The sequence below is a fragment of the Oncorhynchus gorbuscha genome, linkage group LG10, assembly GCF_021184085.1.
Source record: "Oncorhynchus gorbuscha isolate QuinsamMale2020 ecotype Even-year linkage group LG10, OgorEven_v1.0, whole genome shotgun sequence".
Classification (NCBI taxonomy): domain Eukaryota; kingdom Metazoa; phylum Chordata; class Actinopteri; order Salmoniformes; family Salmonidae; genus Oncorhynchus; species Oncorhynchus gorbuscha.
Window position 1 is genome coordinate 4,556,689 of NC_060182.1, and position 17,375 is coordinate 4,574,063.

General features: G+C 43.9%; 1 protein-coding gene across 3 annotated transcripts in view; it reads left to right on the top strand.

The window, feature by feature from the left end:
* The window catches only part of ccm2l (CCM2 like scaffold protein), a 55,919-nt gene that overhangs the window by 10,115 nt on the left and 28,429 nt on the right, over positions 1-17,375 (top strand). For 2 of the 3 annotated variants that reach the window (XM_046364178.1, XM_046364181.1), the window contains 6 exons: positions 642-725; positions 1,737-1,920; positions 6,302-6,571; positions 7,249-7,431; positions 7,568-7,788; positions 15,666-15,795. In XM_046364178.1, coding sequence (XP_046220134.1) covers positions 642-725; positions 1,737-1,920; positions 6,302-6,571; positions 7,249-7,431; positions 7,568-7,788; positions 15,666-15,795 — 1,072 coding nt within the window. The remainder of the gene's footprint in view (positions 1-641; positions 726-1,736; positions 1,921-6,301; positions 6,572-7,248; positions 7,432-7,567; positions 7,789-15,665; positions 15,796-17,375) is intronic. The other variant, XM_046364180.1, reaches the window with a different exon arrangement.

A 17,375-nucleotide genomic window follows, 5' to 3' on the forward strand; every position in this document is an offset into this window, starting at 1 on the left:
TGTCCTGCTCTCTCTCTGGGTGGGTGTCCTGCTCTCTCTCTCTGGGTGGGTGTCCTGCTCTCTCTCTGGGTGGGTGTCCTGCTCTCTCTCTGGGTGGGTGTCCTGCTCTCTCTCTCTGGGTGGGTGTCCTGCTCTCTCTCTGGGTGGGTGTCCTGCTCTCTCTCTCTGGGTGGGTGTCCTGCTCTCTCTCTCTGGGTGGGTGTCCTGCTCTCTCTCTCTGGGTGGGTGTCCTGCTCTCTCTCTGGGTGGGTGTCCTGCTCTCTCTCTCTGGGTGGGTGTCCTGCTCTCTCTCTGGTTGGGTGTCCTGCTCTCTCTCTGGGTGGGTGTCCTGCTCTCTCTCTCTGGGTGGGTGTCCTGCTCTCTCTCTGGGTGGGTGTCCTGTTCTCTCTCTGGGTGGGTGTCCTGCTCTCTCTCTCTGGGTGGGTGTCCTGCTCTCTCTCTGGGTGGGTGTCCTGCTCTCTCTCTGGGTGGGTGTCCTGCTCTCTCTCTCTGGGTGGGTGTCCTGCTCTCTCTCTGGTTGGGTGTCCTGCTCTCTCTCTCTGGGTGGGTGTCCTGCTCTCTCTCTCTGGGTGGGTGTCACGGTCTTTTTTTGCTTTTATCAGTGCAGTGATGCTCATCTCTGATCCTTGTTGTCCTCGTAGTTCCTGGGTCACCTGACTTGGGTGTCGTGCTCTCTAAACCCTTCCAGTAGAGATGAACTGCTGCAGCTCCTGGACACAGCCAGGGTGAGTCTGTCCAATAAAACAGTGGAAAAACAATACTGGAGCAAACAAATGAAAGCAATAGCATGTAGCACAGCATGTATAGATGTTTAACTGACTGGCCTCGATCTATTCACACCCAGTTGGTCAGTCTTTTTTGTTCTGAATCAATGGACGCGACCAAGTCGTTCGTTCTAAATGTTCCGTTGCCATACTGGCTGTCAACGTTCTTTTCCCCTTGCTAGCTAGCCAACTACAGCTGACTTATGGTCATGTCAAAATAACAGCGAAGTAACTGTATTTACATTTGTTTAAGCTGTTTTCTAGTGACATTTAGTTGGATACATCCATAACAATGAGCTAATAAGGTACGATTTCACCGGGCATAGATATGTGCTCTCTCCTCAGGACACTGTTGTTCAGAGGAGCTGGCCAACAACACAGCTAACACAATCACTTTAAACCGAAACTGGAAAGACTGCAAACTGGCTGTGTTTCATTGTAACTTTTTTAAATTTATATATTTTTTGTTAAATTCCATAAAAATGATGACAGCTGAATTATTATTTCGACCGGATGAGAAACATTGCCTGCATGTCTGTCTTGTCCCGACTTCCGACATGTTCATTACCATGGGACAGTTGGAGATTTAATTTTAATATTGAAACTATGATGCAAGTGTCGTATAAACAGACTGGTTTATACAAATCTCTGCTGTTGAAAACCAAATGTTAGTCTAAAAGACATGTGAGATCATGTCTAGATGCTTTTTATAGTGGAGAACAAGTCTATAAATTGCCTGGCTGGGCTGATGAGACAGTGGATTGCAGCAGTCAGATGGAACAGAGTAAATAATCATTTTAACATCGTAGATTTAGCCGGTGGTAACTTGTGGAATAGACACCGGCTGGAATGTGTTTTTATCCAATCAGCATTCAGGATTAGACCCACCCGTTGTATAAATAGTCATTACCTAGCATGTGTCTGTATCTCTGGTGTGTAATATGCGTCTCTGTTGTTTTTTTGGTTGCGCAGCAGCTGAAGGTGCTTCCCCTGAGGACCAGCGTTGAGCAGGACTGTATCCTGAGCTTGTCAGCCCGATGTCTTCTTCTGACCTGGCGAGACAATGAGAAACTGCTGCTGAGAATCCCTACGCATGAGATCGCTGCTGCCTCCTACCTGAGAGATGATGCACTGCACCTTCTGGTGCTCAAAACAGGCAAGGCAGCTCAGTAACTCACTCAATCCATGTCTGGATTCAGCATCTATTAACTTTTTTGGGACAGGGGGCAGCATTTTCACTTTTGGATGAATAGCGTGCCCAAACTGAACTGCCTGCTACTCTGTCCCAAATCCTAATATATGCATATTATTATTAGTATTGGATAGACAACACTCTGAAGTTTCTAAAACTGTTTGAATGATGTCTGTGAGTATAACAGAACTCATATGGCAGACAAATACCTGAGAGGAAATACAAACAGGAAGTGAGAAATCGATTTTCAAAACGGTGCCTATTCAAATCCCTGATAGTTATGGATGTGCTTGCACTTCCTAATGCTTCCACTAGATGTCACCGTCTTTAGATCCTTGTTTTAGGATTCTACTATAAAGGAGCTCTTTGAGTAAGTGGTCTGGCAGATATCCTCGGTCTCATGACGCGCGCTCCCGACAGAGTTTGCTCTCATTCCAAGGCTTTTTTTCAGACAATGAAATTCTCTGGTTGGAATATTATTGATGATTTAAGTTTAAAAAAACATCCTAAAGATTGATTGCAAACATCATTTGACTTGTTTCTACGACCTGTAATGGAACTTTTTGAGTTTTTGTCTGGAGGAAATGCTCGCTCCTCATAAGGATGGATTACTGGGCTGAACACGCTAACAACAAGTGGCTAAATGATGGGCTTTATGGAACAAATCAGTCATTTATTGTCAAACCGGGATTCCTGGGAGTGCCTTCTGATGAAGATCATCAAAGGTAAGTGAATATTTATAGTGTTTTTTTCTAACTAATGTTGACGCCAAAATGGCGGCTTTTTCTTTGGCTTTTTCTTTTTCCGTAAAGTTTTTTTTAAATCTGACAATGCGGTTGCATAGAGGATAAGTCTTTAATTCTGACAATAACACTTGCATCCTTTATCAATGAGTATTTCTGCAAAATCACCAGATGTTTTGGAATGAAAACATTATTGCACGTAACGCGCCAACGTAAACTGAGATTTTTCGATATAAATATACACATTATCGAACAAAAAAATGATGTCCTGTCAGTGTCATCTGATGAAGATCATCAGAGGTTAGTGATTAATTTGATCTATATTTCTGCTTTTTGTCACTCCTCTCTTTGGCTAGAAAAATGGCTGTGTGTGTTTTTGTCACTTGACTCTGACCTTAAATAATCATAAGTGTTTTTGCTGTAAAGCGTTTTTGAAATGGGTAGATTAAGAAGATGTTTATCTTTCATTTGCTGTATTGGACTTGTTAATGTGTGAAAGTTACATACAGTGCCTTGCGAAAGTATTCGGCCCCCTTTGAACTTTGAACTATCACAGTGCAGGTGCATTTATACGGAGACTTGATTACACACAGGTGGATTGTATTTATCATCATTAGTCATTTAGGTCAACATTGGATCATTCAGAGATCCTCACTGAACTTCTGGAGAGAGTTTGCTGCACTGAAAGTAAAGGGGCTGAATAATTTTGCACGCCTAATTTTTCAGTTTTTGATTTGTTAAAAAAGTTTGAAATATCCAATAAATGTCGTTCCACTTCATGATTGTGTCCCACTTGTTGTTGATTCTTCACAAAAAAATACAGTTTTATGTCTTTATGTCTGAAGCCTGAAATGTGGCAAATGGTCGCAAAGTTCAAGGGGGCCGAATACTTTCGCAAGGCACTGTATTTAAAAAAAAAATTGAATTTCCTTTTCAGCGGAATGTTATCGAGGGGTTCCGCTAGCGGAACGTCTTTCCTAGACAGGTTTTAACCATGTCTGGATTCAGCATCTATTAGCCATGTCTGGATTCAGCATCTATTAGTCATGTCTGGATTCAGCATCTATTAGTCATGTCTGGATTCAGCATCTATTAGTCATGTCTGGATTCAGCATCTATTAGCCATGTCTGGATTCAGCATCTATTAGTCATGTCTGGATTCAGCATCTATTAGTCATGTCTGGATTCAGCATCTATTAGTCATGTCTGGATTCAGCATCTATTAGCCATGTCTGGATTCAGCATCTATTAACCATGTCTGGATTCAGCATCTATTAGTCATGTCTGGATTCAGCATCTATTAGCCATGTCTGGATTCAGCATCTATTAGTCATGTCTGGATTCAGCATCTATTAGTCATGTCTGGATTCAGCATCTATTAACCATGTCTGGATTCAGCATCTATTAGCCATGTCTGGAATCAGCATCTATTAGCCTTGTCTGGATTCAGCATCTATTAGTCATGTCTGGATTCAGCATCTATTAGTCATGTCTGGATTCAGCATCTATTAGCCATGTCTGGATTCAGCATCTATTAGCCATGTCTGGATTCAGCATCTATTAGCCATGTCTGGATTCAGCATCTATTAGCCATGTCTGGATTCAGCATCTATTAGTCATGTCTGGATTCAGCATCTATTAGTCATGTCTGGATTCAGCATCTATTAGTCATGTCTGGATTCAGCATCTATTAGCCATGTCTGGATTCAGCATCTATTAGCCATGTCTGGATTCAGCATCTATTAGCCATGTCTGGATTCAGCATCTATTAGTCATGTCTGGATTCAGCATCTATTAACCATATCTGGATTCAGCATCTATTAGCCATGTCTGGATTCAGCATCTATTAGCCATGTCTGGATTCAGCATCTATTAGCCATGTCTGGATTCAGCATCTATTAGTCATGTCTGGATTCAGCATCTATTAACCTTGTCCTATTAGCCATGTCTGGATTCAGCATCTATTAGTCATGTCTGGATTCAGCATCTATTAGCCATGTCTGGATTCAGCATCTATTAGTCATGTCTGGATTCAGCATCTATTAGTCATGTCTGGATTCAGCATCTATTAACCATGTCTGGATTCAGCATCTATTAGCCATGTCTGGATTCAGCATCTATTAGCCATGTCTGGATTCAGCATCTATTAGCCATGTCTGGATTCAGCATCTATTAGCCATGTCTGGATTCAGCATCTATTAGCCATGTCTGGATTCAGCATCTATTAGCCATGTCTGGATTCAGCATCTATTAGTCATGTCTGGATTCAGCATCTATTAGTCATGTCTGGATTCAGCATCTATTAGCCATATCTGGATTCAGCATCTATTAGCCATGTCTGGATTCAGCATATATTAGTCATGTCTGGATTCAGCATCTATTAACCTTGTCCTATTAGCCATGTCTGGATTCAGCATCTATTAGTCATGTCTGGATTCAGCATCTATTAGTCATGTCTGGATTCAGCATCTATTAGTCATGTCTGGATTCAGCATCTATTAGCCATGTCTGGATTCAGCATCTATTAGCCATGTCTGGATTCAGCATCTATTAGTCATGTCTGGATTCAGCATCTATTAGCCATGTCTGGATTCAGCATCTATTAGTCATGTCTGGATTCAGCATCTATTAGCCATGTCTGGATTCAGCATCTATTAGTCATGTCTGGATTCAGCATCTATTAGCCATGTCTGGATTCAGCATCTATTAACCATGTCTGGATTCAGCATCTATTAACCATGTCTGGATTCAGCATCTATTAGCCATGTCTGGATTCAGCATCTATTAGTTTGTCAGCCTCTGATCTCAGATTTGATTTACTATGCTGTAAATACTACATGGTTGTGGATGAATCAATCTGAATCTGGAAAGTATGTGTTTGGTGACACTCCTCCTCCTCCTCCTTCTCACCCTCCTCCCCCTTCTCCTCCTCTTCCTCCTCCTGATCCATCCTCCTCCTCCTCCTCCATACTCCTCTTCTTCCTCATCCATACACCTCCTCCTCCATCCTCTTCCTCCTGCATCCTCCATCCTCCTGCTCCTCCTACTCTTCCATCCCCCTCCTGCCCCTCCTCCATCCTCCTCCTCCATCCTCTTCCTCCATCCTCTTCCTCCTCCTACTCCTGCTCCTCATCATCCTCCTCCTTCCTCCTCCTGCTCCTCCTCCTCCATCCTCCTCCTCCATCCTCCTCTTCCTCCATCCACCTCATCCTCCTCTTCCTCCATCCTCCTCCATCCTCCTCTTCCTACATCCTCCTCTTCCTCCATCCTCCTCTTCCTCTATCTTTCCCCTCCTCCATCTCCTCCTCCATCCTCCTCTTCCTCCATCCTCCTCTTCATCTATCCTCCTCCTCCTCCATCTCCTCCTCCATCTCCTCCTCCATCCTCCTCTTCCTCCATCCTCCTCTTCCTCTATCTGCCTCCTCCTCCATCTCCTCCTCCATCCTCCTCTTCCTCCATCCTCCTCATCCTCCTCTTCCTCCATCCTCCTTCCTCCATCCTCCATCCTCCATCCTCCTCTATCCTCCATCCTCCTCTTTCTCCATCCTCCTCATCCTCCTCTTCCTCCTTCCTCCTCTTCCTCCATCCTCCTCCTCCTCCAGGTTTAAACGTAGATACCGTCCTGGCGGGAGGTAACAGCCTGGAGAAGAAGAAACCAGGAGGCATCGAGGCTCGTCGTCAGACCATGAGCAACTCTGACCCACGTCCAGCAGGTGGCACTATGGAGCGCAGACACACCATCTGTGGAGTGGACTGGAAGAACCACAAACCCTCCTCCAAGCAGACGCAGCCACAGCCACAGCCGCAACCCAACCCAGCCCTGGTGCAGGGTGCTGGGGGAGGAGGGGGAGGAGCTGGTGGAGTGGCTGGAGGTGCTTCTTGTTTCCTTGTACTTCTTTTCATTGTATTGTTTTAACAGTAAAGTGTGATTTTAAATGCACTTAACAGAAAAGTGTGATTTTAAATGCACTTAACAGTAAAGTGTGATTTTAAATGCACTTAACAGTAAAGTGTGATTTTAAATGCACTTAACAGTAATGTGTGATTTTAAATGCACTTAACAGTAATGTGTGATTTTAAATGCACTTAACAGTAAAGTGTGATTTTAAATGCACTTAACAGTAAAGTGTGATTTTAAATGCACTTAACAGAAAAGTGTGATTTTAAATGCACTTAACAGAAAAGTGTGATTTTAAATGCACTTAACAGAAAAGTGTGATTTTAAATGCACTTAACAGTAAAGTGTGATTTTAAATGCACTTAACAGTAAAGTGTGATTTTAAATGCACTTAACATTAAAGTGTGATTTTAAATGCACTTAACAGAAAAGTGTGATTTTAAATGCACTTAACAGTAAAGTGTGATTTTAAATGCACTTAACAGTAAAGTGTGATTTTAAATGCACTTAGCAATAAAGTGTGATTTTAAATGCACTTAACAGTAAAGTGTGGTTTTAAATGCACTTAACAGTAAAGTGTGATTTTAAATGCACTTAACAGTAAAGTGTGATTTTAAATGCACTTAACAGAAAAGTTTGATTTGATTTGAGGTGCTGGTGGCAGCCTAGAGAGGCAGCCCAGGGTAGGAGGGAGCTGGGAGCGGAGACAGACCAGGAAGCCTGGAGGAGGAAGCTGGGAGAAGAGGCCAGTGAGCGGGAGCTGGGACCGACCCAGACCGGTCGGGGGGAGTTGGGAGAAAAGACACGGGGCCAGTGGAGTTGGAGGAGGTGCAGGTTGAAATGGTTCATGTTTCTTTTTTTAATCTCGTTATTTTATGTCATGTAAGCAACACTGTTTCCTGTATTTTAATCTGCTAAAGTGTATTTGTATGTGTAAATATAATCAAAAACTAAACTGTAATCTATATAGGTAGCTGGGAGAAGAGGCATGGAGCTGGAGGGAAGCCTGGAGGCAGCTGGGAGAGGAAGCATCCCCAGGGAGGGAGTTGGGAACGCAGGCAGGCCTGTACAGGGAGCTGGGAGAGGGGGAAGAGCTATGGAAGCTGGGAGAGGAGAAACCATAACCCACTGGAGCCGACACCGTGCCCTGATGCCTACTGTAATCTGGTCATACTGGCTGTGGAGAACCGGGTGAGACACAGAGAACTCTCTCTCTCTCTCACACACACACACACACACACACACACACACACACACACACACACACACACACACACACACACACACACACACACACACACACACACACACACACACACACACACACACACACACACACACACACACACACACACACACCGTGCCCTGAACCGGGTGAGAGACACAGACCTCTGTCTCTCTCTCTCTCTCTCTCTCTCTCTCTCTCTCTCTCTCTCTCTCTCTCTCTCTCTCTCTCTCTCTCTCTCTCTCTCTCTCTCTCTCTCTCTCTCACACACACACACCGTGCCCTGAACCGGGTGAGGCACACAGACCTCTGTCTCTCTCTCATCTCTCTCTCTCTCTCTCTCTCTCTCTCTCTCTCTCTCTCTCTCTCTCTCTCTCTCTCTCTCTCTCTCTCTCTCTCTCTCTCTCTCTCTCTCTCTCACTCACTCACTCACTCACTCTCTCTCACACACACAGACCTCTGTCTCTCTCTCATTCTCTCTCTCTGTCTCTCTCTCTCTCCCTCTCTCCCTCTCTCCCTCTCACACACACAGACCTCTGTCTCTCTCTCATTCTCTCTCTCCCTCTCTCTCTCTCTCTGTCTCTCCCTCTCACACACACAGACCTCTGTCTCTCTCTCATTCTCTCTCTGTGTCTCTCCCTCTCTCTCTCTCTCTCTCCCTCTCTCTCTCTCTCTGTCTCTCCCTCTCACACACACAGACCTCTGTCTCTCTCTCATTCTCTCTCTGTGTCTCTCCCTCTCTCTCTCTCTCTCTCTCTCTCTCTCTCTGTCTCTCTCTCATTCTCTCTCTCCCTCTCTCTCTCTCACACACACACACACCGTGCCCTGAACAGGGTGAGGACTTGTCTCAATAAATGACATTGCTGTGTTAGCAGCCAGATGGGTTTTGCTAGTGTGTTGTGGACATGGGGGTGCAGGATAGGTGTAATCCCATGACTCTGGTTCCAAAGGTTGTCTGTTCAATCCCAGTGGTAGACACTGGTTTAGATCTGTCCTTTTAACCCTTAACCCCACCATTCGGGAATGAATGCCTAACCTTGATGTTTTAAATCAATCCAAAAACCTTAAACTCTTACCCCTTTTGTAAATGTGAGGCTCCTGGCGGCAGAGAGGTCAAGAGAGGTCAAGAGAGGTCAAGAGAGGTCAAGAGAGGTCAAGCGCAAGAGAGTGGAAACTGGTTTACAACGGTCGTGTTTAATATCCATAAAACCACCGTCAACAGAATAATACAAAATAATAAATGGGTCAAACAAAACCCGGTAACTAACAGCATACCGTTGACAACAAACAATTACCCACAAGGACATGGGGGGGGGGACAGAGGGTTAAATACACAACATGGAATTGATGGGATTGGAACCAGGTGTGATGGAAGACAAGACAAAACAAATGGAAAATGAAAAGTGGATCGGCGATGGCTAGAAGGTTGGTGACGTCGACCGCCGAACATTTGGATCAACTTTTAAATTTGACGTTTGGAGAAAAAGTGCAAAAACATCTCAATCTACAGTGAGACAGTGAGAGCAACTTGGTATATACTAAATATATGGAATAGAGCTAACACAATTCACACATTAAATATATGGAATAGAGCTAACACAATTCATACATTAAATATATGGAATAGAGCTAACACAATTCACACATTAAATATATGGAATAGAGCTAACACAATTCATACATTAAATATATAGAATAGAGCTAACACAATTCACACATTAAATATATAGAATAGAGCTAACACAATTCACACATTAAATATATAGAATAGAGCTAACACAATTCACACATTAAATATATAGAATAGAGCTAACACAATTCATATATTAAATATATAGAATAGAGCTAACACAATTCATATATTAAATATATAGAATAGAGCTAACACAATTCATCCATTAACTTAACCTAACTATATACAAACCCATATCATGGTTTAACTTAACCTAACTATATACAAACCCATCTCATGGTTTATTAAAACTATATACAAAATCATGAGTTTAACTTAACCTAACTCATCCATCTCATGGTTTAACTTAACCTAACTATATACAAACCCATCTCATGGTTTAACTTAACCTAACTATATACAAACCCATCTCATGGTTTAACTTAACCTAACTATATACAAACCCATCTCATGGTTTAACTTAACCTAACTATATACAAACCCATCTCATGGTTTAACTTAACCTAACTATATACAAACCCATCTCATGGTTTAACTTAACCTAACTATATACAAACCCATCTCATGGTTTAACTTAACCTAACTATATACAAACCCATCTCATGGTTTAACTTAACCTAACTATATACAAACCCATCTCATGGTTTAACTTAACCTAACTATATACAAACCCATCTCATGGTTTAACTTAACCTAACTATATACAAACCCATCTCATGGTTTAACTTAACCTAACTATATACAAACCCATCTCATGGTTTAACTTAACCTAACTATATACAAACCCATCTCATGGTTTAACTTAACCTAACTATATACAAACCCATCTCATGGTTTAACTTAACCTAACTATTTACTACATGCAGTTGAGGATAGTTTTTGTCCCATTGAATCTCAAACACTCACCATACAATCTGTGCATCCCAAATGACACCATGGTCAAAGTAGTGTGCACCTTAATCCCTATGGGCCCTGGTCAAAGTAGTGTGCACCCTATTCCCTATGGGCCCTGGTCAAAGTAGTGTGCACCCTAATCCCTATGGGCCCTGGTCAAAGTGGTGTGCACCCTAATCCCTATGGGCCCTGGTCAAAGTAGTGTGCACCCTATTCCCTATGGGCCCTGGTCAAAGTAGTGTGCACCCTATTCCCTATGGGCCCTGGTCAAAGTAGTGTGCACCCTATTCCCTATGGGCCCTGGTCAAAGTAGTGTACACTATGAAGGGAATAGGGCACCATTTGGGACATAGATCTTTAATGTCAGTCCCTCACTCTACAATAATAAATCCTCCGCTCAAAGGAGAACTATTAATAGATGTATTATCTATTTTTATGAAGGGAACACACACACACACACACATAGACTTTACACACAGTCCCTCACACTACAATAATAAACCTCACACAAAGGAGAACTATTAATAGACACATTACATTTTTACACACAGGCAAACACACACACACACACAGGAAAACACACACACACACACACACACACACACACACACACACACACACACACACACACACACACACACACACACACACACACACACACACACACACACACACACACACACACACACAGGCAAAAACACACACACACACACACAGGAAAACACACACACTGACACACACGCACACACACACACACACACACACACACACACACACACACACACACACACACACACACACACACACACACACACACACACACACACACACACACACACACACACACACACACACACACACACACGTCCTTCTCGGTCTCGTCCATGCTTATTCTGATACCTAAACCCCCATAGTGAAATCCAATCTCACAGCTCTACTGTGGCTGACCTCTCACTGTGATGTAATGCTACTGATTATGCAATGCATTGTGTGTGTGTGTGTGTGTGTGTGTGTGTGTGTGTGTGTGTGTGTGTGTGTGTGTGTGTGTGTGTGTGTGTGTGTGTGTGTGTGTGTGTGTGTGTGTGTGTGTGTGTGTGTGTGTGTGTGTGTGTGTGTCTGACAACTAGCCGTCAAAGTGTTGCTTCCTCTGTCCTTATTTCCTCCTTTTCTCTCCTTGAAAGTCCATTGTAGCCTGAAGGGAGGAGCCTTCCCTCCAGGGGAAACAATGGGAGAATCTGTCCTAGCCTCTTTCTCAAAACCCATTGGATAAGAAGGGGAGAGGGGAAGGACCACTGACCTTCTCATCCAATGGGTTTTGAGATGGATACCAGGAGAGAGGATGCGACGAATCAAGGAAATGCAATTGAGATTCTCAGGACAGAGGAAGCTGTAACAGTTTTCTTCCTGGGAAGGAGAGGAGGACCAATATGCAGCAGGTTTTTTTTTTTTTTTTTTAACATCTTTAATGAAAGATGAAAATGTGAACACTGGCGGCGCTGGACAGGCGGGCAGCTCAGGAGGCGCTGGACAGGCGGGCAGCTCAGGAGGCGCTGGACAGGCGGGCAGCTCAGGAGGCGCTGGACAGGCGGGCAGCTCAGGAGGCGCTGGACAGGCGGGCAGCTCAGGAGGCGCTGGACAGGCGGGCAGCTCAGGAGGTGCTGGACAGGCGGGACAGGCGCTGGACAGGCGGGCAGCTCAGGAGGCGCTGGACAGGCGGGCAGCTCAGGAGGCGCTGGACAGGCGGGCAGCTCAGGAGGTGCTGGACAGGCGGGCAGCTCAGGAGGCGCTGGACAGGCGGGGCGCACTGTAGGCCTGGTGCGTGGTGCCGGCACTGGTGGTACTAGGCCGAGGACAAGCACCTCAGTGCGAGTGCAGGGAGCTGCCAGCGGAGGGCTGGTGTGTGGAGTTGGCACTGGATGGACCGGACCGTGAAGGCGTACTGGAGATCTTGAGAGCAGGGCTGGCACTAACCACCCTGGCTGGATCTTCACCCTAGCCCGGCAGATTGGGGAGCTGGGATGTAGCGTACCGGGCTAAGCACGCGTACTGGGGACACCGTGCGAACCACCGCATAACACGGTGCCTGACCAGCACCACGCTCGCCACGGTTAGCACTGCTCGGAGCACTGTAGTGCTGACCTGGCACAGGACGTGCAAGGCTAGGGAGGTGGCACAATCTTCACCAGACGACTAGCATCTCAGGACGAGTATGGAGAGCTGACCACAATACCCGTGGTCTGTCCAGAAACAGCCCCTACTGCCCAGAGTCTAAACACTTGTGGAGATCTGAGAGGACTTGATGGGTGGAATTTTGGTGGAATTTTGACAGTGTTGCTTTTTTTGCTTTATAATATAGCTACAGTGGGGCAAAAAAAGTATTTAGTCAGCCACCAATTGTGCAAGTTCTCCCACTTAAAAAGATGAGAGAGGCCTGTAATTTTCATCATAGGTACACTTTTTTTTTATTTCACCTTTATTTAACCAGGGAGGCCAGTTGAGAACACCTTTATTTAACCAGGTAGGCTAGTTGAGAACAGGTTCTCATTTGCAACTGCGATCTGGCCAACTATGACAGACAAAATGAGGAGAAAAAATCCAGAAAATCACATTGTAGGATTTTTTATTAATTTATTTGCAAATTATGGTGGAAAATAAGTATTTGGTCAATAACAAAAGTTTATCTCAATACTTTGTTATATACCCTTTGTTGGCAATGACAGAGGTCAAACGTTTTCTGTCTTCGCAAGGTTTTCACACACTGTTGCTGGTATTTTGGCCCATCACTCCATGCAGATCTCCTCTAGAGCAGTGATGTTTTGGGGCTGTTGCTGGGCAACACGGACTTTCAACTCCCTCCAAAGATTTTCTATGGGGTTGAGATCTGGAGACTGGCTAGACCACTCCAGCACCTTGAAAATGCTTCTTACTAAGCCACTCCTTCATTGCCCGGGTGGTGTGTTTGGGATCATTGTCATGCTGAAAGACCCAGCCACATTTCATCTTCAATGCCCTTGCTGATTGAAGGAGGTTTTCACTCAAAATCTCACGATACATGGCCCCATTCATTCTTTCCTTTACACACGGATCAGTCATCCTGGTCCCTTTGCAGAAAAACAGCCCCAAAGCATGATGTTTCCACCCCCATGCTTCACATCGATAAAAGACAGTACTGTGCAGCCGTCTTCATCGACCTTGCCAAGGCTTTCGACTCTGTCAATCACCATATTCTTATCGGCAGACTCAGTAGCCTCGGTTTTTCGGATGACTGCCTTGCCTGGTTCACCAATTACTTTGCAGACAGAGTTCAGTGTGTCAAATCGGAGGGCATGTTGTCCGGTCCTCTGGCAGTCTCTATGGGGGTGCCACAGGGTTCAATTCTCGGGCCGACTCTTTTCTCTGTATATATCAATGATGTTGCTCTTGCTGCGGGCGATTCCCTGATCCACCTCTACGCAGACGACACCATTGTATACACTTTCGGCCCGTCATTTGACACTGTGCTATCTAACCTCCAATCGAGCTTCAATGCCATACAACACTCCTTCCGTGGCCTCCAACTGCTCTTAAACGCTAGTAAAACCAAATGCATGCTTTTCAACCGATCGCTGCCTGCACCCGCATGCCCGACTAGCATCACCACACTGGATGGCTCCGACCTTGAATATGTGGACACCTATAAGTACCTAGGTGTCTGGCTAGACTGCAAACTCTCCTTCCAGACCCATATCTAACATCTCCAATCGAAAATCAAATCAAGAATCGGCTTTCTATTCCGCAACAAAGCCTCCTTCACCCTAGTAAAACTGACTATCCTACCGATCCTTGACTTTGGCGACGTCATCTACAAAATTGCTTCCAACACTCTACTCAGCAAACTGGATGCAGTTTATCACAGTGCCATCCGTTTTGTCACTAAAGCACCTTATACCACCCACCACTGCGACCTGTATGCTCTCGTTGGCTGGCCCTCGCTACATATTCATCGCCAGACCCACTGGCTTCAGGTCATCTACAAGGCCATGCTAGGCAAAGCTCCGCCTTATCTCAGCTCACTGGTCACTTTGGCAACACCCATCCGTAGCACGCGCTCCAGCAGGTGTATCTCATTGATCATCCCTAAAGCCAACACCTCATTCGGCCGCCTTTCGTTCCAGTACTCTGCTGCCTGTGACTGGAACGAATTGCAAAAATCGCTGAAGTTGGAGACTTTTATCTCCCTCACCAACTTCAAACATCAGCTAGCTGAGCAGCTAACCGATCGCTGCAGCTGTACATAATCTATTGGTAAATAGCACACCCATTTTCACCTACCTCATCCCCACAGTTTTTATTTATTTACTTTTCTGCTCTTTTGCACACCAATATCTCTACCTGTACATGATCATCTGATCATTTATCACTCCAGTGTTAATCTGCAATATTGTAATTATTCGCCTACCTCCTCATGCCTTTTGCACACATTGTATATAGACTCCCCTTTTCTTCTCTGTGTTATTGACTTGTTAATTGTTTACTCCATGTGTAACTCTGTGTTGTCTGTTCACACTGCTATGCTTTATCTTGGCCAGGTCGCAGTTGCAAATGAGAACCTGTTCTCAACTAGCCTACCTGGTTAAATAAAGGTGAAATAAAAATAAATAAAAAACAGTAGGTATAGTGTTCTTTGGATGCAACTCAACTCGAGTTGAGTTTTTTTCCAAAAAGTTATATTTTGGTTTCATCTGACCTGATTCTCCCAATCTTGTTTTATGTCACATAATTTTTTTGGGGGGGGGTTCAAATCTGTGAAGTCTCCAAGCATGAGAAAGGGTCTCAACACAGGCTTTGATTCAACTCATGAATTATATTGAATGTTCCCCCTTTTCTATATCAATGTATTCACATGAAAAAATAAAACAAAATTATTCTGAACAAACAGTTGTTCACTACAATAAATGCTCGCACGCACGCACACACACACACATAAATGCACACAAACGCACAGACACACAAATACAAACTCTCTCTCTTACCCCCCACCCACCCACACACACACACACACACACACACACACACACACACACACACACACACACACACACACACACACACACACACACACACACACACACACACACACACACATACACTGTGTCCTCCTAATGATGGTGTGTGTGTGTGTGTGTGTGTGGTGTGTGTGTGTGTGTGTGTGTGTGTGTGTGTGTGTGTGTGTGTGTGTGTGTGTGTGTGTGTGTGTGTGTGTGTGTCTCTCTTCAGGATGCAGCGGAGGAGTACTGTGCTCTGATCTGTCAGATGTTCCAGATTATCTATGGACACCAGACTATAGAGTGTGTAGACAGGTCTGGATTCCACTACACCATGCCAGATCGCTACTGGCTGCAGAGGAGTGAGTCTCACACACACACACACACACACACACACACACACACACACACACACACACACACACACACACACACACACACACACACACACACACACACACACACACACACACACACACACACACACACACACACACACACACACACACACACCGCTACTGGCATGGTTGACAGTTAGAGAATTAACCAATAAGGCCCAAGGGGGTGTGGTATATAGCCAATATACCACGGTTAAGGTCTGTTCTTACCACGAGGGGGTGTGGTATATGGCCAATAGACCACGGTTAAGGGCTGTTCTTACCACGAGGGGGTGTGGTATATGGCCAATAGACCACGGTTAAGGGCTGTTCTTACCACGAGGGGGTGTGGAATATAGCCAATATATATATATTTTTTTCACCTTTATTTAACCAGATAGACTAGTTGAGAACAAGTTCTCATTTGCAACTGCGACCTGGCCAAGATAAAGCATAGCAGTGTGAACAGACAACACAGAGTTACACATGGAGTAAACAATTAACAAGTCAATAACACAGTTGAAAAAAAAGGGGGAGTCTATACACATTGTGTGCAAAAGGCATGAGGAGGTAGGCGAATAATTACAATTTAGCAGATTAACACTGGAGTGATAAATGATCAGATGGTCATGTGCAGGTAGAGATATTGGTGTGCAAAAGAGCAGAAAAGTAAATAAATAAAAACAGTATGGGGGATGAGGTAGGTGAAAATGGATGGGCTGTTCTTAGGCACCACAACAAAAAATCCTAAGGTGCCTTATTGCTATTATAAACTGGGTACCAACATAATTAAAGCAGTAGAAAATGCATGTTTCGTCATACCCGTGGTATACGGTCTAATATACAGCCTAATCAGCATTCAGGGCTCCAACCACCCAGTTTAGAAATGGGAAATAAAACCCTCTAAACTGGCCTTAATGTATAAAATAAAACCCTCTAAACTGGCCTTAATGTATAAAATAAAACCCTCTAAACTGGCCTTAATGTATAAAATAAAACCCTCTAAACTGGCCTCTAATGCCTTAATAAAATAAAACCCTCTAAACTGGCCTTAATGTATAAAATAAAACCCTCTAAACTGGCCTTAATGTATAAAATAAAACCCTCTAAACTGGCCTTAATGTATAAAATAAAACCCTCTAAACTGGCCTTAATGTATAAAATAAAACCCTCTAAACTGGCCTTAATGTATAAAATAAAACCCTCTAAACTGGCCTTAATGTATAAAATAAAACCCTCTAAACTGGCCTTAATGTATAAAATAAAACCCTCTAAACTGGCCTTAATGTATAAAATAAAACCCTCTAAACTGGCCTTAATGTATAAAATAAAACCCTCTAAACTGGCCTTAATGTATAAAATAAAACCCTCTAAACTGGCCTTAATGTATAAAAAACTGGCCTTAATGTATAAAATAAAACCCTCTAAACTGGCCTTAATGTATAAAATAAAACCCTCTAAACTGGCCTTAATGTATAAAATAAAACCCTCTAAACTGGCCTTAATGTATAAAATAAAACCCTCTAAACTGGCCTTAATGTATAAAATAAAACCCTCTAAACTGG